General features: G+C 33.3%; 1 protein-coding gene across 1 annotated transcript in view; it reads right to left on the bottom strand.

Annotated features, from left to right (window-relative positions):
- Window positions 1-23441, bottom strand: part of mRpS29 (mitochondrial ribosomal protein S29) — a 139123-nt gene that overhangs the window by 40188 nt on the left and 75494 nt on the right. The window contains exons 7-9 of the mRNA XM_090395055.1: window positions 16169-16249; window positions 9855-9934; window positions 1703-1781 (exon numbers count right to left, since the gene is read on the bottom strand). Of these exons, the coding sequence (XP_090251181.1) occupies window positions 1703-1781; window positions 9855-9934; window positions 16169-16249 (240 nt within the window). The remainder of the gene's footprint in view (window positions 1-1702; window positions 1782-9854; window positions 9935-16168; window positions 16250-23441) is intronic.

The raw sequence follows: 23441 nt of genomic DNA on the forward strand, positions 1-23441 counted from the left end.
TAGAAGATGATTTTGTCTGTTTGGCAATATTTTGTTTACAACCTGACTAATGTGGAATGTGAGCAATCAACAAGATATGCTGTAGCCAAGATGAAGGTGGTGATGATGAGTCATAATGATCAAGTCCTCTTCAAACTCTTTATAAAAATAACATAGGCAGCTTAAGAAATTTTTATTAAATTTTTCTAGCCCTTTCATGATAATCTGCTTAAGTCCAAATGTGCATTAATTAAGGGACTGCCAGTATTAATATATTAATCAGAGTAATGTTAATCCTCATTATCAAGAAAGGTATTTAGTAGTATCTGTGACAGTATACTTTTTTAAATTCAAATTTCATTACTTGAAATATTATTTTTCAACTTAAGATTTTTTTGTTTTAATTATATGCAAAATTTAAGCTTTCATAGTTAAAGACAGTACTTATAATTTTGGAGATGTTATCACAAATGGATCTAGACAGAAAACATCAAAAGAAACACAGAGACAAGAAATTAATAATAGAAATAATTTAATAATGCAGATATTTTTTCAATCTGAATGTAACAGATCATTATTAGTGCACTGGAAAGGAATTACAATATATTGTCCCTTCCAACAATACAAGCCACATTCTAACGAGAAAAACCATATGACAGGTGGTAATTAAAGAAATAAAATAATATCAAAATTATATAAAATAAGATAAAAATAGGGGAAAAAGGGGGGGGGTTGTTACTGCTTTCCATTTATCAGGATGAGACTCTCAAATTTTTGCTATGAACAGAAATCATTCCAATTTAAATTTGAGTGGTTTAAAAGCACTTCTGCAATCTTTTTTTTTCTTTTTTGAACAATCGCTCAAACTTAAAATGACATTGTTGCAACAAGCAGGTAATGGACAATGTCTAATACAGCGCTGAGCTAGGCCAGATTTTTTTTTTTTTTTTCCAGGCTTATTATGGGCAATGAAAGACTGGCAATCCTGCAGTTGTTTGTTCAACAGAATGTCCTGTTTATCCAAAGTAAGAATGAAGACAATCACTCTCTAGGATATAATGGCTACTCTTTCTCAACCTAGTAAAGACAAGGGAGGGAAAGAGGAGCCTGTTCATCCTTTGTGGAGGGTAACCAGAAAGCAATTTTATTAACAGGAAAAAGCATAGGAAAGAAATTATTATTATTCATTTCTTGTGTCTACGTGTTTCTCCTACTATGTCACAAGTGCTATTAAAAATTAAAGAACACATCATCGTTACATTACATTACTTTTGAATTATTGTATAAGAGAGTCTGAAGTTGCTGTTTGAAATTAATACTAACTGAATGTCCGTAATTAAATGCAACAAATAGAATATCTACAACTAAAGTCTTGAGGAAAGAGTAGAATGCCCCGAAAACAACCAACATGTGAAAACATAATTACATAGGCACCGGAAGAAATTGCAAAAGGTGCAGTGACTGTGAATGAACTAATGGAAAGTAGTATGACAGGCGTTCCATTTAGAGCCACCACCTAGTGATAAGTTTAACACCCAATGGCTGTTCAGTAACAAAAAGAATAATAATAATATCCAAGTTGGATAAATTAATACTCTGTATATTTTTTCCATCACTAGTACTTACCTCAAACTTCTGGACTTAAAAGATATTGGTACACACTACACCACATAAAAGACTTCATAAATAAAAAAGATATCAAAATGAAAATCATCATTCTTACCCAAGATCGATCTAGCCTCTTCAAATTTGTTTCAACAAAAAGGGCATTTGCTCCATCAACTGCTACAAGAACTCGAAACCTATATATAAATATGCTATTTTGAAATGTGACAATGGTGCTTTTTTTTTTAATTTAGAAATACCACTTAAATTTACTAGTCACAAAAGAATTTTACTTGCCCATACTATGAATTCTGTTAAAAGGTGTGTGTGTGTATCCCACTGTTTGAATTTCAGCAACAAAAAGAACACTTTAATAGAATTTAAAACAACCAAATTCAAATTAGGTGCAATAATTGGTAAAATTTGCGATATCTCTTTAATTTTGTCACTAATCCATTGTTCCAAATGCCTGCTAACCAATAGGTTTTGTTGGCAAGAAAAAAAGCTTGTTCATTTCATTTTCTATTCTATCAAAGTGCACCACAGTTGAGTTTTGGAGATGAATTATGCCAGGCATGGGCAAACCTTTCCTAGTTTGGGGGCCAAATTACCATTCTGTCTCCGAGTCAAGGGCTGGACCAAATTATTAAATAAAATAAATTAATATTAAATGAATTAAAACAAGTTGCTACTTCATATTTCATTTATTTATAATATAATGCTTTGGTATAAAGCTCTACATAAATTTTATAATATAATGAACGACATAACAATTTAATGTGAAGATTGGCCTTGTACTTCAACTACCAGACTATCAATATTGACGTTAATATTACTTAAGGATAATCGCATAGAATTTTCGAGGTTTTCATCTGTTATTCAAGATTGGCCACTATCAATATTGATGTTAATATTACTTAAGGATAATCGCATAGAATTTTCGAGGTTTTGTCCGTTATTTTTGTCCAAATTTTTGATTTATTGTATTTCATCCTCGAAAAAAACTGTTCACACATATATGTGCTGCCGAAAAGACAAATGATTTTTCTTGAAAAGGCATGTAAATTTGTATATTTTTCTTCCACCAAATAAAATTTATAAAAATCCGTCAAAGCAATGTTGTTAAATTGTGATTTTAGCACTAAATCCGCCTGAAGCTCAATAAGTTCCATCTGTAAGTTTTCTGGCACATTATTTACATCAGCATCCATCAAACGAGCACTTTGACTAGCGGCGTGTGTGAATGTGTTACAACGTTCACACATGCTGCTAGTCAAAGTGAGAGAGACCTTGGTTGGAGAAAACATAGTGTGTTTTGCACAAGTCATATGACGTCAGCTTAATGTGAGTTAGTAGAACACACCATGTTTTCTCCCACCATGAATCAGACAAACTTCGCTGAAATAGATTAGGACCGGATCTGGCCTGCGGATTGCCCATATGTGAATTATGCAGTTTTTTTCTACTCATCTCCTACAATGGAGGAGTTTCTTTTTATTTGAAATATCTGTTGAAGTATCTAGAAACTCACATCTAGAGTCAGATTTCCTTAATTAATTTTTGTTCAATGACATCAGCAATAACTGACACAAATTCTTTACATTTTAAAACACCCAAATTCAAATTACAAGTATATTAATACTTTTGACTACTTGACTTTGAAGCTTTCAAAGTCAGAAAATGGGTTTATTGAATTTAGCTCTATAACAGACTGTATTAAAATGGCATGTCAGGTGTTCAAACATTTTAGAATCCAACTTTCTTTCAAAGGTAGATAGAGATGTGTTTTCCAGACGATTTCTGCTGAGTCTATATCACAGTATATTTATTGTGATAACTGAATGTCTAATGAACCCTAAATGCCTCCACTTTGAAAGAACCTAGAAATCATGTAGTAATCTGGAGGCAGGAACCATTAACTTAGTAAATTAATTACATAAGATATTACCTCCTGGTTAAAAATAAAACTTCTTTATTACATTAACTGAAGGCCACCTATGAGCAAATAACTTATTAGTGAATGAGATGTTTAAAAATAAAAAATAAAAAAAAGTATAAATTATGCGAAGAAAAGAAGGCAACATATTTTGAGCCTTCAGAATGAAGTTGAAAATTCACTCACCCATGTGAATGGATTTCTGGAACCCTGCCCATAAATGTAAATATTTGGCATATATTTTCCCTCTGAATTTTTCACAGATGACTTTATTTTTCATGGATTTTAAACCAATGTCTAATTCACATAATCAAGTGCAAAAATTTTATTCTCAGATAGAATCTTGGAAAACAAACTGCAGAAATGTGTATATTTCTACGTCAGCTGTCAGACCACTAACATGTAAAAATAAAATGTTTATTTCCTCAGCAAGTTTCTTAATTATTATTTTTTTATATCTGTGCCTATGATCTCACAGAAGGTTCTTCCTAAGGAAGAAGTGGAATTTTGTTGAGTCATTAGAAAAGACAGCCAACAAACAAAATGAAAAAGCTTGTCCCTGTTGGTGATCTAAACAGCAGGATAGGAAATGACTTCCAGGCCTACAGAAATGTTTTCAGAAATTATGGAAAAGAAAAAATGCAAAGCTAAATTACCTATTTTGATTTCTGTGTAGGACATGTCTAGTCATTAAAACAACCATGTTCAAACACAAAGTACTAATTACATGTGTACTAATTCATATGGAATTAATGAAGGCACAAGAAATAAAAAAAGCCTCACTGATTATGTTATCAGTGAGTGAGGCCTTCAGAAGGAGATTTAAAATTGGAAATGTTCATCACTTAGTTTTAAGTAGGGTATAAATGAATATCACATTGAAAAGAACAATATGTAAGACTCTTCTGAAATGAACTATAGTTGAAGAGCTTTTACAGGTGAACTGCAGGCTCAAATATACATTATTTAAGAAAAAATGAAAGGGTTTGAAAATGTGAACCAAACCTTGGAGTCTCAGTAGCAAACTCTGAAGGAAACACTGATTAAAAAAGTAGCAATTCTGGAAAAGAAGAAACCATATTGAAAATTCCTGGCAAGTAAGTGCAGCACTCTAAAAGAATACAGTGAAAAGTGTAACAGAGTTTGGTGTGTGTGTGTGTGTGTGTAAAAGTTGCTAAACAAGTCATGAGAAGTGTTTGGTAAGAAGATAGAAAATAAATGTTCTAGAGGCTATTGTAAAGGTTAGAAATAAAGGTAAAGAGTACAGTTAAAATAATTACTTTAAATGAAACAAGCAATGAAAGAACAGTGATAGAAAATATTCAAGAGAATGAAGTCAGAAGTACATATCAATAGCAGAGGTAGACAAAGCTATTAAATATCATCTACTTCAACATGAAGCTGAAGTAGATGATATTCAACCAGAAATGCTCAAATATGGAGACAGTGGCTACACTGCATAATTCAGAAGGCCTGGTCAGAGGGTTGAATTCCAGATGATTGGGGGTAGAGCTCTCATAGTATCTATAAAAAGGAGAAAAATCTGAATGTGATAATTACAGAGAAATTTCCCTATTGAATGTTCCTGGTAAGATTTATGCAAGCATACTTGAAAAATGGCTAAGAAAAATTGTGGAAGGGAAGCTTGATGAAGAAGAGTCCTTGCAGTTTAGCCTAGTGGCTGTGCTTTGCAACCATATGCCTGGGGAAGGAGTGTCCTAGGTTCAATTCCAGTTGGTGACGTGAGGAGCTGAAGGATCTTCCTCAGCCATAGCCAAGTTAGCCGGTCTTGGGTGCAGGCAGTAGGGTTTTTCTCCCGGTTTATCCTAAGGTTTTTCATCCCACAAAGCAGGCAAACCGGCCTTGAGAACTCAACACTACAGGACATAGGGCTGGCCACCTTATCTTGTGAACGGTTTGAGGTCCGATGATTAATAAACCCTCGACACTGCAAGGTAAAAAGAGGGTAAAAGGAAGATGAGATGAGAAGCTTGGTGAAGAACAAGCTATATTCACATTTACATAATCTTTATTTGAGCTGTAAGCCAGCAGTTAGAATTCTAACTCCCTCACAATTGCAGGAGATACAGGAAGATGGTTTGATGAAAAATCAGGTGTAAGACAAAGATGCATATTATCTCCACTCTTATCACATTATGAAATAATGAAATTCTATGAAAATAGGCAGGAACATATAAAACTTCAACTGCATTCTGAATGGAAAATCTAGAGAACAAGGAAAATATTTCAGTTATTTAGGCACAGGTTTTGGTGAAGATGACAAGTTTGGACAACAGAACAAGCAAAGCTAGTATGGTGAAGGGCCAATTAAATAAATTTATATGGAATAAGTGAGAAATCAGTCCAACACTAAACTAGCAGGATACAAGACAACACTCAAACCAATTAACTTCTGGATCTGAGAGTTGAGTTAGTAATAAAATAGTTTGTCAAAGACTAGAGATCATAGATATATGAGTTCTGAGAAAAATTAGGGAAGTGAATAGATAACAACAATAGCAGAATCACATTTAAAATGAAGATATTAGAAGAAACTGAAGAGCATTCAAGAATGTGTGATTATAGCTAATCTATGGAGGCTCTAGATGGAATGTTGCAGTTAGAAGTGTCCTAGAAGACAGAAATATAAGATCTAATAATACTGGAGTGCGGACAAAGTGACAGAGTTTGGTCATTTGGAGAATAATTTGAAGGAAGATTGCTGACAGGACATTAGTAATAATAAAAACTTAATCATCTAGTGCTATTATAGTATCTCAAAGTCCCTGAGGAAACTGATGATGAGATAATCATTTGGAATAATTTCTTGACTACAGCTAATGATCACTGTCTTTTATGCTGGTTAAAGGGTGTCTGGGATGAGTGTGATCTTTAATCAGTGTTCATCCATTTTTGAAACATATATGCTTCAAACATGGAGGGCTTGTTTTTATATACTGACATTTTAAATGGATCCTCGCTTGAAATGCAGAGCTCTCTCTCTCTCTCTCTCCACTTTCATGTGTTTTGGTCATTAGAAACACAATGATATGGTAGAGTTGTTCTAATTACACAATACTTATTCCACCTATTTTTTTTTTTTTTAATCACATCATTACCTAAGAATAAGAGGTACACATTCAGTTAGGAATAAAGATTACAAATTTTACAGTACATGCAGTATTTTTATTTAAATACCAAAAAGTAAGTGACAATTCTTTATAAGCAGAAATTTCTGTATAATTGTCAGTTATAATGGCAACAGGGAACAGAATAACAACTAAAAAGGAAAAGAATTACAAATATGAGATGTTATAAGCATCAAGAATGGTTGATCAGTATACCATTAAGAGTCCAAAGTAAATTCAATTGTAGAACACATCAAACATATTTTGCTAAATATTCCTCACAATGGTCAGAAGTGTTTAGCAAGATTGCTATCTGAAACTGGTCAAGTTTGAGGTGGTCATTCTTATTTAAATTAAAGTAGAGAATCAGAGCTCAATAACTGTCTTTATGCAGTCTTTCTTAAAAAAACTTTTAAGTAGCACCTTAATCTTTTTCCACAGGACTCCTGCATTTATTAGATATAGATGGTCTGAATATATAATTTGTCCAATTTGAGCTCTGCTGCACTTTCACCAAACTCAGAAAAGTTGTTTGTCCATAGTAAGCATGAAGATCAGAAGAACAGCAAACCTGATAAACTCTGGATGGGGGAAGATAGAGAAAGAGGTCAAAAGCTCATCTGTTGGAGAGAATGTAGGAACACTGCTAACTTGCCAAACAGAATGATGGAGACTCGCAGGTTTACAGTAAGCAGAATCATAAATCGTTTTTCTGATAAACTTTTTATTTAAGAGTCAAAATGCTAATACCATTCTCTTAAAAAAAATGATCATAAGCAACTATCACTGTGGTGATAGTTGTTTATGATCTTAGAAATGAGATTAGTGTTATAATCATTTGAAAGGATTTCATATGCTGTAGTTCCTAATTTACAAGAGCTTCAGTGTAACAAAATATATGTCCATGATGAATCAAAGCTTTAGTAGTGCCTGACTTTGAGAATGATCATGGTGGGACATGATCCCACCATGTTACCAACTGGATATCACACGATAAGCAAATCTACAAAAGGAATCATTACTGACTTCTACTTCTAGAGTGCACATAGAGAAACTATTGCTGTTCCTTCATTTTTTTTTTATTTTTTTGACATGAAAATAATGCCTGGATATTTGATGATAAGCAAATCTACAAAAGGTCATTACTAACTTTTACTTCTAGAGTGCACACAGAGAAACTATTGCTGTTCCTTCAATTTTTTTTTTAGATAAAACCCTTTGGATGGAAAGAACTAGGTTTGAATCTCGTCTAGGATGCAAACCTTATCACAGCTTTTCCTCCTGGAAACTCAGGTTTTTCATCCTGCAAAACAAGAAAACTAGCCTTTTGAATATATATACAATTTACAGTCATAGTAAACAATGTAGATATGATTAACTGCCTTATCATAAGCAGTATCAAGTTTCTAAGAGGCCAAGTTAGTTAGCCATGACAGGCAGCCTAACATAAATGGGAAGCTGGGAGTTCATGAGGGTTATTTCATGATGTTGGGAGGAAAATCTCCCTGAAATAATGGTGGATATTAATAAAAAGTGAAACCACATCGCAGTGGCAATAAAGCAATACTTGACATCTTTTGTTCATGCTTGTTTTTAAGATATTCAGATTTTTTTTTTTTTTATGTAAGGAGAAAGGAGAATTTATCTATAAAGGATATGGTGAAACACACGGGTGTTTGAGTACACAGGACTACCTACCAAATCCACTACTGGCATAAATGATGCATTTTCAGTATGTACTTGGAGATACCATACAGTCTAGGAGCTCTGACATAAGGAAGACAATTTTTTTTTTTTTTAAAATTTCTTTATCCCAGGTTTGGGCTTTCTAGGAGAATGTTTAATTAGGTAATGTTTTTTAAATTTAGGATTAAGTAGGATTCATAGAAATGCAGTGATAAGTAGAATGATCTCATAATAAAAGGTTCTTCTGTTATTACGTTAATAAAACTTCTTAAAACAATTTTTTTTTCATCTTGCACAACTACAGTATGTCCTTTATCAACTTTAGTTGTGATAATATTGTCGTTCTATTTGAGAGAAGAAAGAGCTTAGATTTTATTCTTGAGATCACTGAAAAAAGATTCAAGTGTTGCAGCTACATAAAAGCGATTTTTTTGGGGGGGGGGAGGGGGTGTAATCTAAACACTCCTCACCACTGCAATTTTGTGTGTACTTCACCATAAATAGATTTATTTTCAGTGGTATACAGGTTAGGTTAGGCCATGCTTATAACTTGCACTTTCATGTTTTTTAATTTGCTATTCTGTTCTCTTTTCAACTTTAGTCACACTGAAAATGGCAAAGAAATTTTGACAGAAAATTCTGCTTGTATTAATAAATTTTTTTTTCTGTTATTATTTGTATTCTAATGTTTGTCTCAATCATTCATCATATGCAATGTTATTTTCATTAATGTTACATTTCTTTGTCTACAGGATGATATAATAGTCTCTGAATGATCACTGTAAGAGTATGATCTTTTAAGATCAGATAAAGTTTGGTGACGAGCAGTACATCCAGAGATGTGTTGCACAGATACAGGTGTCAGATGATATCTCCTCTTGCCTCCTGTAATCAAATTCATAATGTAAATATCATCTGGCCAATTCAATAACTACTTGTTATTAACTTAAATATTAAGTCATGTTTCTATTATTTGTCATTTGCTGATCATTCCAAGATTTGCAATGGTGTGTTTTGTCTGTAAATTTGCAGAAATACAATAACAAAAATGGCATTTAATAATTGAACAATAGTTTGCTAAGAGAGTTGTTGTTATGTTATGCTTTGCCATAGGTACCTGTTAATATTTATGAAGCATGATTTCACCAAAATATATGAAGCACATTTTGTCCATTTTGCCCACTAAGAAGCTTAGTTGTTTTTATGTGCTATGATTTTTTTTTTTTTTTAAAAGGAAAAAGAAAATGCAATGCTTCAGATGCAAAGCAGATGATAATGAGGAATTTCTTTTGATCATCTTAAATCATCTAAATTTCCTGTACTTCCTCAGGCATTTTAAATTGTACTTTCTATCTCGTCCATACTTTCTTCACAGCTATTACTCATTAAGTCAGCATTAAAAAAAATGTAAAAAATGGATAAATAACCAAAAATAACAGTTTCATAGTTGTTTATAAATTAAATCAATTTGGTATAAAAGGAAGAGCTAATTAGTTACAATTTTTCTATAAAATACTTACTTGCCTGTTTGGGCATGTAGTTTAATTTCTTTGAGAAGAACAGCAACACAATCAGTGGCATGTTTTATTCTCTTAATGCCCTGTGAGATAAAAGAAATGACACAAGATGTAATTAAAGTTCTAAAGCTTCAGAACTTTCAACAATTTTGCAGCTAATTTCTTATTTATTATTCATTATACCACTACTGAGCATTGTCATGGGTCAGTCAAATGATGTGACTTCTAGCTAGAGAAATCTGGGTTTGAAACCTATTTAGGATGCAAGAAACACATAATACAGGTTTTTAACTGTCAGTTAACCAGTCTCATACAGATGTGGTAAGCGGCAAAACAGACAAATCAGACAGAAAATTCTCTGCTGAGACATAACACAACATGGAGATAAATTAATGCCATACTCAAGTAAAATATGATGATGATTCATATTTGTTTGACAAATAAAAGTAAACTTCATTTATGTGTAGTTACTGAATGGAAACACTAAACATTCTACAATAAGAACATCCCTCTTCCTTGCAACAAAACACTAAATATTCTACAATAAAAGCATCTCCCTCTTCCTTGCAACAAGTTATAAATTAATTCTAAGTGAACACTGAAATAGGAAAAGAAACAAGATACAGACTAATAAGTGATCCATATATCTGCATATCAGTAATGATAATGGGATTAGAACTATTATTCTATATTCTCCAGAAGACATTTAGAGGCAGTAAGTAGCTCACCTACACAATAATGAACACCATTATAACAAAATGATGCACTATGATGAACTACGGGAAAGTCCCATAGAACCAATGCTACTATAAGCTCACTATTACAAACAAAAAAATCTGAAAATCTTCATTATAGCAAACTGAATTTCCTAGCAAATGATGTTGCAACTTTGAGAAATGGAGAAACTAACAAAGAAAATGGGGTGGGGAAAGTATATCGAAAGAAAAGAAAACCATGGGAAATAAAACAGAAAAAGTTAACTCATGAGAAATAAAACCAAAAAATAAATACATAAATAAATAAAAAAAATAATAATGGGAAACAGAAAAGAAATAACAGGAGATCATACTAAAGTTCACAAAATGACAACGCACACAAAAAAGTAAAAATGCAAACAATAATAAAAGACAGAAAGAACTAGAAGACTATGAAATTATAAAAACCTAGAGTTAACGTTTAAATTTTTAAAGGTTAATGCCATTTACCTGAAATCTTCATCATCATCAATTTCCTTATATATACCCTCAAGGGATGCTCGACTACTATGATTGTACTACATGATTAAGCTAACATTATTATTAATGTTCTCCCATCAACAATTTTCCTCCAAATTAGTCTATTACATGCGAGCAATCCAATATGGTCATATTTAACATTTCATGCTTCTTAGGAACTTCTGACTGAATCAATCCACCTACACCTTGATCTTCCTCTGGGTCTCTTTCCTGCCAACTTGGCATCAAATACTTGTTTTGCTAAATTTTCCTCATCCATTCTATTTTTTAAGTGGCTAGCAAAGTAAGATGGAATGGTACTGGTAGAATAAATTTTCCTAGTGGGAATGTGTTTCTTTACTCAGGGATGCCTAATATAACTGATATACATCAATATGGAGTTGGAATTCTCATAAGCAGAAGATTTAGTCACGTAATGACTGGATGGGAACCAATTTCAGAATGAATAATAACAGTAAATCTTAAAACTAAATTTGGAAGACTAAGAGTTGTTCAGTGCTATGCTCCAACTGAGAATTTGAAGAAAAAGAAAAGTTTTACAGTCTGCTTGATAAGACCTTGATGATGACACATGGTAACGAAACCATACTTCTCATGGGTGACTTCAACGCTAAAGTTGGTACAAATAATGAGGGGCTGGAGAATGTAATAGGCAAGCATGGTTTGGAGAGAGAAATGTAAATGATGAACCGTTGGTGGAATTGTGTGGCAAATATAACTTAGTAATAAGTGGCACAATCTTTCAGCATAAGAGAATACATAAAGTAACCTGGGTGTCACCAGATGGCAAAAACAGAATCAAACAGATCATATTGCTACCAAAGGTGCAGGAAAATGCTATTAGATGTCCAAAATAAAAGAAGTGCTGATATTGGCTCGGATCATTGCCTAATAATAGGATCTATGCAGTTATATATTCAAAAAATCATCAGGGAAAAACATTTAATAGATGCAAATTTGATATTGCTAAATTACAAAATGCTGAAGTCGGCAATGAGTTTAACATAAAGTTAAGGGAAAATATGAATATTAATTTTGATTGATAGAGGAGAGGGTATAAGAAATAATGATATAGAGGCTAAATGGAAAAAGGTAAAAAAGAGTCCTTAATGATGCAGCAGAATATGTTTTAGGATGTGCTAAAAGAAAGAAAGAAAGAAAGAAAGAAGAATAGTTATCAATGGAAACTTGGAGACTAGTGGATGAAAGGAAAAAAATAAAGCTGAGTAATGCTCTCTACTGTTATACTTGTCTGCAACAAGCTGCAGACAAGTATAACAGTAGAGAGTTACATAGTATTATAAGAAGACTTTCTGGAGAAGCCATGCAAAAGAACATTCCAGTGAAGGATCTCAATGGAAAAATTCTAGTGTCAACAGAAGAACAACTGAAAAGGCAGAGACAACATTTTAGTCAAATCTTGAACAATAGCAGTGATAGAATACAAACGGAAATAAAAGGAGTAGATGAATTAAAAATTGATACCAGCCCACAAAATTGGAGATAAAAAAAAAAGCTATTAAAGAAATGAAAAATGGGAAAGTGGCAGGACATGATGGTATCATGATAGAGGTTCTTAATCTGGCACCACAACAATCAGAGATGTGATCTACCCACTATTCCAAGATATCTGGGAAAAAGATTCCTGTATTCCAATCCCTAAGGATTGAAATATAGGAATAATAGTCAAAATACCAAAGAAAGGAGATTTGGGAAACTGTAATAATTGGAGGGGTATAAATCTACTGTGTCATTAGCATAATTTTCTGCAAAATTATGTTTTCAAGAATTTTAATAATTTAGATGAGGGCATGAGAAGAGAGCAGTGGTTTTAGGCCAAACAGTTTGTATAGATCACATTAACACCTTAAGAATAATAATTGAACAGTTGGGGGAATTTAACTCTCCTTTATATTTGCTGTTTGTGGATTATGAAAATGCTTTTGATTCTATTGCTAGAGAATGTGTGTAGATGTGGAATGCACTTCAGGAAGGATATAACAAATTCCAGTGCCAGGTGATGCATAGAAAGGAGATTTGGGAAACTGTAATAATTGGAGGGGTATAAATCTACTGTGTCATTAGCATAATTTTCTGCAAAATTATGTTTTCAAGAATTTTAATAATTTAGATGAGGGCATGAGAAGAGAGCAGTGGTTTTAGGCCAAACAGTTTGTATAGATCACATTAACACCTTAAGAATAATAATTGAACAGTTGGGGGAATTTAACTCTCCTTTATATTTGCTGTTTGTGGATTATGAAAATGCTTTTGATTCTATTGCTAGAGAATGTGTGTAGATGTGGAATGCACTTCAGGAAGGATATAACAAATTCCAGTGCCAGGTGATGCATAGAAAGGAGATTTGGGAAACTGTAATAATTGGAGGGGTATAAATCTACTGTGTCATTAGCATAATTTTCTGCAAAATTATGTTTTCAAGAATTTTAATAATTTAGATGAGGGCATGAGAAGAGAGCAGTGGTTTTAGGCCAAACAGTTTGTATAGATCACATTAACACCTTAAGAATAATAATTGAACAGTTGGGGGAATTTAACTCTCCTTTATATTTGCTGGATATTTGTCACAACCCTTTCAAACTGTATCTGGAGTGCGACAAGGATGTCTGATATCTCCCTTATTATTTATACTGGTGCTAAATCAAGTTCTAAAACAGACAGCAATGAAACATGGCAAAGGAATATCATGGAAAATAAATAAAACATTGGGTGATCTAGACAGGGCATGGCCAACTTCATTCTATATGAGGGCCAATATATGATGAGTGGTAGCATCACAGGCCGCACACTTTTAGACAGAACTTAAATCAAAATAAACTCTGCATTTTTTCAATGCAATAGTTATATGTATTGAATTACTACATTTTTGTTAAATCATTTTACTACTGGGAGAACAATATAAAATACTTGAAACTGAGTCTCTGAAACTGATCACCATAACCAGAGTAGAGCAAGTGACTTTCAATGATGCGTTACTCTGGAGCACATAGAGATCTACCACTACTACAACTTGCACAGAGAAGCAGCAGATTTTATAAATTGAGTAATATTTTTAAAGCAATTTTGATTCCGTGTTCAGAATATAAATTGTTTCCCTCATCAGAAATAATGAATATAACTAGTATATCAATCAGAAAATCTGTGGTCGAAACTAATAGCTAAATTGATAATACATATAATTTAATATAGTTTTTATCCTGCCGTGGGCCGCACAAAATCACGTTACGAGCCGCCTGCAGGCCTGTTGTTGACCACCTATGATCTAGACTATGCAGATGATGTATGTCTAATTGCTCAAACATGCAGATATTCAAAACAACTAACCAAATTACAAGAAGAGTCACCGAAAGTCAGTTTGAAAATAAATACAAGCAAAACAAAAGAAATGAGAATCAATGTCAACAAGTACATGAAATTGAAAATGGAAAAATTGAAACTGTTGCACATTTTACATATCTCAGCAGTGTTTTATCTGCAGATGGAGGAGCAACTAGAGATGTTGACATAAGGATAAAAAAAGCAAGAAGTGCATATGCTAAACTTAGTAGAGTATGGAAAATGAAAAATATTCACACAGATACAAAATTAACAATATTTAATGCATGTATTAAATCAGTTCTTTTATGTGGATGTGAAATGTGGCTGGTTTTAAAGGAAATAAAAGAAAGCTACAGACATTGATAAACTAATGTCTGCAGAGCATACTTTGAATTTGGTGGCCATGGAAAAGAACTAACTAGCAAAAAGTCAACCTTGAAATCAGGAAACAAAAATTTAGATGGACTGGACATACACTTCGGAAAGATAATAAAGAAATCAGTCATGTAGCTCTGGAATGGAACCCACAAGGAAAGAGAAAGCCTGGCTGTCCTAAAAATACATAGAGGAGATTCACGTTAATAGAATGTGAGAAGAGTTTTGCTGAACTAAGACCAATAGCAAGGATAAGGAACCAATGAAAAGCATTTACAGACACCTGATGTTCCTGATGGAATCTAGGAAAGAAGAAGATATAAATCACATTATGAAGGAAAGTATTAAATCTGATATCAAAATTGGAGATGTTAATCTCAGCTCTTTAATTTATGCAGATGATATTATACTCCTAAATAAATCTAGAACAAGTCAGCAGGATTCCCTAACCAAATTGAATAGCTACAGTAATAAATTTGGTATGAAAATCAGCATTAAAAAAGAAAAAGATAATGAAAATAGGCAGACATATTGAAAACATCAACTACATCCTGAATAGAGAACCTACAGGAGGAGGAAACATTTCAGCTATTTAGGCATAATTTTTAGTGAAGATGGTAAATTAAATATGGAAATGGACAACAGAATTAGTAATGCTGGTAGGGTAGGAAGTCAGATGAATTAATTTATATGGAATAAGAAAAGAAATTAGTCAAAACACTAAATTAGCTGTATACAAGACAGTGTTCAAACCAATTTAACTTATGGATCTGAGAGCTGGATTAGAAATAAAACATTGATTAAGGACTGGAGACCTCTGATATGAAAGTTCTGAGAAAGATTAATGGAATGAATATATGGCTTCAATGGCAATATCATATTAAAATGAGGATATTAGGAACGAACTTGCCATTGTTAGCATTCAGGAATGTGTTAGCAGATCTAATCTTAGGTAGTATGGTCACTTAAACAGAATGGGAGAGGAAAGAATAGCAAATAAATGTTCTTTGCCAGGTTTGGCAGGAAAAAGATCCAGAGGAAGACCAAGATATAGGTGAATTGATTCAGTAAAAAGACTTTGAAGACAACAGATTAATTCGGAGGAAAATTGTCAATCCGAAGTTAGTAATGATCAGAAAAATTGCATTGTTTAATAAGCAAAAACACATGACAGTATTTTTCATTTTAATGACCACTGTACTATTACTGTTTTTTGTACAATGAATATCATCAAAAAAAATTTTTTTTCATTATTAAATATTTTGACTTTAAAATACCAAATTGTCTTCAGTAATACTGAATGGTCTTTAGTCTATTTTTATTCTATTTAAAAAATAAACCATTTTTACCTATTCAGTCAACACTTACGTGTTCTACAACTGAGACCAGAGGCTGACCTTCTTCAGTGAACTCACGTTTGCTCCAAGTATATGTCTTTGATAAAGACAACTAAAAAAATAAAAATAAATAAATAAATATATATATCCACACACACACACACACACACACACACACACACACACACACACACACACACACACACACACACACACACACACACACACACACAAATATTTATATAATCTGCATGTTAATATAGCTATAGACCATGCACATATACAAAATAATATATTAATTTAGTCAAATAAAAAAACTTGAGATTAAAGCAGATATTAACTGAATAAAATAGCAGAAAATATACACTTCTTCAAGTTCCCTGATAAAACAATTCCACAATGAAAATGTCTAAACTTCCATTATGTAATTGAAATTGATGGTACATTCAAGAGAGGTTAAAATTCATCTGAATAATCAAACAATAGCAAAGACTAAAGAAATTTTTGAAGAAAAAATATAATAATGCAGTATTAATAAAATGCATAGTGAAATACAGCAACATTACACAGAATGGTAATAATGTAGAACGTGGATTATGAAACCATGATGATAAGAGCTTAAATTGGAGTTGCAGCATAGATGTTCATGTTAGGACATCATCAGTACAGTAGTTTAAAACAATAATAGGAATAACATACAGTTAGAGCGCATGATTACAATAGAATCTCATTAAATGTGCGTAACGTGTTACAGAAATTAAAAAAAAAAAAAAATTATTTAACACAATTTTGTATGACAGTTTCCCATACTTTAGGAATAGTAAGAACTTCATTGTGGTTTAAGTTTGGTCTGTGTAGTAGGGCTTCAGAACTTTCTTTTTATAAACGTTCATGTTTATATAAAGATCTATGTAAAAGTTTAGACTTTTCCCAATGGATCCTATGGTTTGGATTTTCAATTCCGTGTTGAGAGAGGCCAGATTTCTGCGGTTTAAGAAGACGAATGTGGTCTTGATGTTCCGAGATGCGTTTCTGAACAGACCTACCTGTCTGTCCAAAGTAAGATAATTTGCATGAGCATGGAATCTCATAAACGCCAGGCAACATCAAAGGTGAGAGTTTGTCCTTAGGAGAAGGTAACAAGTTGTAAATTTGGTTGATAGGTTTGTAAGTAGTGGCAAAATTGTATGTCTTCATAATTTTAGAAAGACGTTCGGAGATGCCTTTGACATAAGGTATGGGAATCCTATGGACTTCTTCCTGTCTAGTTTTGATGATTTTTTGAGTTGTTTTAGGATTATATCCATTTAAGATGGCTGTATTTTTGATTACTTCTAATCCTGGTTTAAAGATTCTTCAGAGGAGCAGAATTTGTGTGCTCTGGAAACTAGTGACTTAATAATTCCAGATTTCTGAGATGGATGATGAGCAGAAGAATTGTGAATGTAGCGACCTGAGAATGTAGGCTTGCGAAAGACAGATGCGGCGATGGAACCGTCTTCTTTTCTTTGGATGTGTAAATCCAAAAAGGAGATACCTTGTGGAGATTCTTTTTCTAAAGTAAAGTTGACACATTGACGAAGAAGGTTAATTTTATCTAGAAACAGTTGTAATTCATGTTCGGGATGATCCCAGACTGCAAATACATCATCGACATATCTTAACCAAATTTTTGGTTTAGGTTCAAAAGTGAATATTTTTTCCTCAAGGTGTTCTAGAAACAATGACAGCGCAGAAGACAAACTTACTAGGAAAACTCCAATTAAAACAGGGTAAGCTATGAGCTAGAATCTTTTTTTTAAAAAAGTGCAGATGCAATAATCTCATTCCAACCTTTGCAAAACTGAAGGAAGCCATCAAAATCTCCAGGTGCCCATAAAATCTATCAAAAAGCAAGTCATTCCTTACTACTCAATCAGTTATGAGTTTCTAAGCATGAATTAGCAACAAACAATTTAAATATTACAGAACTAGAAACAGACTTGTCAAATAAGTTAAATCAAGAATCGCTACAATTAATTATAACTGTCTCAAAGAATTCAGGAAAAAAAGCTTTTGATAAAAGCAATAGTGCTCTACATAATAAATACCTTAATCTATTAAATCGACCAAAAAAGATCACTAACAAATTACCAATGGAAAAATGGGTAGTCAATTTATCTAACTGTCCACTAACAAAAGATGAATTAAATGTTCTAGCAAGAGGCCATAAATTTGCGATTTCACCAAAATGTTTCCCATATTTAGACTTCATACATAATATAGAAAGAAATGTCAACCATCTCTCCAGTATTGAAGCCAACAGACTTCGATTTGAAGTAGCCAAAGTGATCTACAATGCCAAAATTAAATATCCCACCATCAGAATTGAAAGCTATTATTTCCTTAAAACGTAATAAAAACATAACCATTACCAGAGTTGATAAAGGAAATACCACTGTGGTTCTTGATACAAACTCATATGCCCGAAAAATGAATTTACTTCTTCGAGATCGTAATACTTATGCCAAATTGGATTATGATCCTACAAAACGTCAACTCAGAAAATTAAATAAGTTACTTAATGAAACTTCCTCCTTAGATGAAGAAACAATCAAAAAACTTAAGACATACCACGCAAGACCTCCTAGAATTTATGGCTTAAGTAAGCCACACAAAACTAATGTTCCACTTAGACCCGTCGTAGACTGTATCAGCAGTCCAACTTACAAGTTATCAAGATTCTTATCTAACTTTCTCAGCCCTCACACAGGCCACTCAGTCTCTTCAATCAAAAATTCTACTGAGTTTCACACAAAAATTAAAGACATTCAACTATCAAAAACTGACTTGTTAATCAGCTTTGACATTGTCTCCCTCTTCACAAACATTCCCCATAAAGAAACAATAGAATTACTAACTCAAAAATTTCCTTCTTAATTGTTCAAGTTTGTTATTGCATCAGGTTACTTCACCGGGAAAGGTCAAATTCACAAGCAAGAAGAAGGAACAGCAATGGGATCGCCTTTATCACCAAACCTAGCAAACTTGTTTCTGGAACACCTTGAGGAAAAAATATTCACTTTTGAACCCAAACCAAAAATTTGGTTAAGATATGCCGATGACGCAGTCTGGGATCATCCTGAACATGAATTACAACTGTTTCGAGATAAAATTAACCTTCTTCATTAACGTATCAACTTTACATTAGAAAAAGAATCTCCACAAGGTTTCTCCTTTTTGGATTTGCACATCCAAAGAAAAGAAGACGGTTCCATCGCCATGTCTGTCTTTTGCAAGCCTACATTCTCAGGTCGCTTCATTCACAATTCTTCCGCTTGTCATCCATCTCAGAAATCTGGAATAATCAAAAATACAGCCATCTTAAATGGATATAATCCTAAAACAACTCAAAAAATCATCAGTCACTTCTCCACACAACAAACTAGACAGGAAAAAGTCCATAGGTTTCCCACACCTTATGTCAAAGGCATCTCTGAACGTCTTTCTAAAATTATGAAGAAATACAATTTTGCCACTACTTACAAACCTATCAACCAAATTTACAACTTGTTACCTTCTCCTAAGGACAAACTCTCACCTTTGATGTTGCCTGGCGTTTATGAGATTCCATGCTCATGAAAATCGTCTTACTTTGGACAGACAGGTAGGTCTGCTCAGAAACACATCTCGGAACATCAAGACCACATTCGTCTTTTTAAACCGCAAAAATCTGGCCTCTCTCAATCTGGAATTGAAAATCCAAACCATAGGATCCATTGGTAAAAGTCTAAACTTTTAGATAGATTTTTATATAAACATGAATGTTTATACAAAGAAAGTTCTGAAGCCTTAATACACAGACCAAACTTAAACCGCAACGACGTTCTTACTATTCCTAAAGTATGGGAAACTGTCATACAAAATTGTGTTAAATAATTTTATTTTTATTTTTTTTTAAATTTCTGTAACACGTTACGCACATTTAATGAGATTCTATTGTAATCATGCGCCCTAACTGTATGTTATTCCTATTATTACTGTACTGATGATGTCCTAAGATACTCAGGATGAAATATTTACAATTAAATAATTTTCACTGTGGTTAATACGTGTGTTTCTTTTAATTATGTTATTGTTGATAGTGATGTTTTCTCCCTTGTGCAGGACACCAGAGTGTATAGAGAATAACATGTAAGAAAGTTTTAAAGCGAATAAAAGTTGAGCAGCTCTCAGAAGTGAACTGTAGACTAAAATTGAAAATAATAAGATTGAAAAAAAAAATGAGAGTTTGAGAACAGGAACCAAACCTTGGAGATTCGGTGGCAAGCCTTGAAGAAAACCTTGATTGATTCAGCCAGAGAGGCATGTGGTGAGGTTGTCTGCAAGGATAGAAAAATCAGAACTCCATGGTGGACACAGGAAGTTAAAGAGGCAGTGAAGGAAAAGAAGAAAGCATATCAAAAGTTCCTGGCAAATAAGTCAGCTTGGGCTCTTAGAGAATACAGAGACAAATGTAAGAAAGCTTGTAAGCTGTAAGAAAGCTAAACAAAAGTCATGGGGAGGACTTTAACAAGAACATCGTCGTCGTCCGGTAGCATCCTCTAGCAAGAGGGTTGCAGCAGATGAGCAGCTATTCTCCATTTCTCTCTGTCTGTCGCTTCCATCATTCTTAAACCAGTCCATTCCACGATATCATTAAACCACTCTCTAGTTGGTCTTCCACATCTACTCCTCCCCTCAACTTTCCCTTGTAATATAGTTCTTGTCAGGTGTTCCGAAGAACCTCTCAGAAGATGTCCTGCAAATCTGGTCTTTCTTTGCATAATATTCTTTAGCAGTGTTCTTTCCATCCCAACTTGTCTTAAAACTTCTTGATTTGATATTCTTTCTGTATAGCTAATCTTTTCCATCTTTCTATATTTTTTCTTTCCATATCTCTCTTTCTGAGTGTCCATGACTCACTTCCATAATTTGCAATACTCCAAACTGTTGCTTTTAACTATTCCAATTCTAACGCCTATTTTAGTGTTCTTGTTTATTAAAATTCTCTTCATTTCCATAAATGCTGATTTAGCTTTGCCTATTCTATTTCTAATGTCCAACTCTGTAGTTCATTTCTCTGAGATCCAGCTATCTAAATATTGAAATCTTTCCTCCACATCTTATTTTTACATTATCTCCTATTTTTCTACCCATTATCATTATCTTGGTCTTTTTTGTGTTAATCCTTAGTCCATACTCTTTACAAGAGTTTTCAATTCTTTGAATAATTTGTTGTAACCCATTGGCAAGAACATAGAAAATAAATATCAAGAAGGTGGGAAAATATTCTGGAGGTTGTTGAAGAAGCTTTAAAATAGAGGAAAGAGTACTGTAAAAGGAGGTAGAGATGATAAAGGTGACATGAAAACAGGAGAAAAAGATATGCTATGGAGTAATTACTTAGAGAAATTGCTAAATGAAACAAGCAGTGATAGCACAGTGGTAAAAAAACATTCAACAGGCATACAGAAATACATATCCATACTTGAAGTAGAAAAAGCCATCAAAGGCTGAAATGTGGAAAGGCAGCAGGAGTAGATGATATTCGACCAGAAATGCTGAAGTATGGTGGTATAAAAGTCTTACAGTGACTGCACTGCATAGTTCAGAAGGACTGGACAGAGGGATGAATTCCCAATGATTGGAGTAGAGCTCTCATAGTACCGATATATAAAAAGGGAAATAAAACTGAATGTGAGAATCACAGACATATTTCCCTACTTAGTGTTCCTGGCAAGATCTATGCAAGTATACTTGAGAAACGGTTGAGAAGAATTGTGGAAGAAAAGCTTGCTGAAGAACAAGCTGGATTCAGGCCAAATAGAGGCTGTCAGGATCAGATCTACACTTTACGATAAATAGTTGAGAAATCATGGGAATATAACAAAGATCTCTATTTGAGTTTTGCTGGAAAAGGCATATGACAAGGTGTCAAAAGAGGAGCTTTTCAAAACGCCACAGTTATATGGTGTCAATGGGGCATTATATCAAGCAATACTTAGTCTTTATTTGAGTTGTAAGTCAGCAGTTAGAATTGAAGGAAGTACAGGAAGATGGTTTAATGTTAAATCTGGTGTGAGACAAGGATGTACATTATCCCCTCTGTTATTTATTATCTATATGGATCACATTATGAAGGAAAGTTGTATTAAACCTGATATCAAAATTGGAGATGTTAATGTCAACTGTTTGCTTTTTGCGGACGATGTATACTTCTAAATAAATCCGCTACAAGTTTGCAAGATTCCTGACTAAATTGAATAACAGTTGTAATAGATATGGTATGAAGCTCAGCAATAAAAAGGACAAAGGCAATGAAAATAGGCAGAATCGTTGAAAATGTCAACTGCGCTGTGAATGGAGAACCTGTGGAACAAGTAAAACATTTCAACTACTTAGGCACGATTTTTAGTGAAGATGGTAAATTAAATATGGAAATAGACAACAGAATCAATAAAGCTGGTATGGTAGGAAGTCAACTGAATAAATTCATATGGAATAAGAGAGAAATTAGTCGGAACACTAAATTAGCTGTATACAAGACAGTGTCAAACCAGTTTTAACTTATGGATCTGAGAGCTGGGTCAGAAGTAAATCACTTTACCAAACACTAGAGACCGCAGATATGAGAATCCTGAGAAAGATTAGAGGCGTGAACAGATGGCATCAATAGCAATATCATATTAAAAACGATGATATTGGGAAAGAACTTGACATTGTCAACATCCAGGAATGTATTAGCAGAGCTAATCTCAGGTGGTATGGTCACTTAAACAGAATGAGTGAGGAAAGATGAGCAAAATAAGTGTTCTCTGCCAGGTTGGCAGGAAAACAACCCAGAGGAAGACCAAGTTATAGGTGGATTGATACAGTAAAAAGTGCCTTAGAGGACAGAAATATAAGATCTGATAATATTGGAGTCTTGACAAGTAACAGACTGATCTGGAGGAAAATTGTAGATAGGAAGTATATAATGATGTAAATTTTTCATGTAGTACATCCTGTACACCCCTTGAGGGTACACGGCAGGAATTTGATGATGATGAAGTTAATACAACAATTATTAGTGATATGTTCATATCAATTTAAAATTTCTTCCAGCATATATATAAAACCTGAACATGTGTTTATATATATATTCAAAGAAAATTTAAAATGCGGAATTTCTGTAAAATGTCTTAGTTATGTACAACTTTTGCAATAAAGCAACTGCAGTGCAAAATCTGTAAAATAAATATAAATGAAATTTTCTCAAGAATAGTTAACTCACTACAGTGAAC

The sequence above is a fragment of the Typopeltis vanoorti genome, chromosome 6, assembly GCF_054136105.1.
Source record: "Typopeltis vanoorti isolate ZY-2024b chromosome 6, IOZ_Tvanoo_1.0, whole genome shotgun sequence".
NCBI lineage: Eukaryota > Metazoa > Arthropoda > Arachnida > Uropygi > Thelyphonidae > Typopeltis > Typopeltis vanoorti.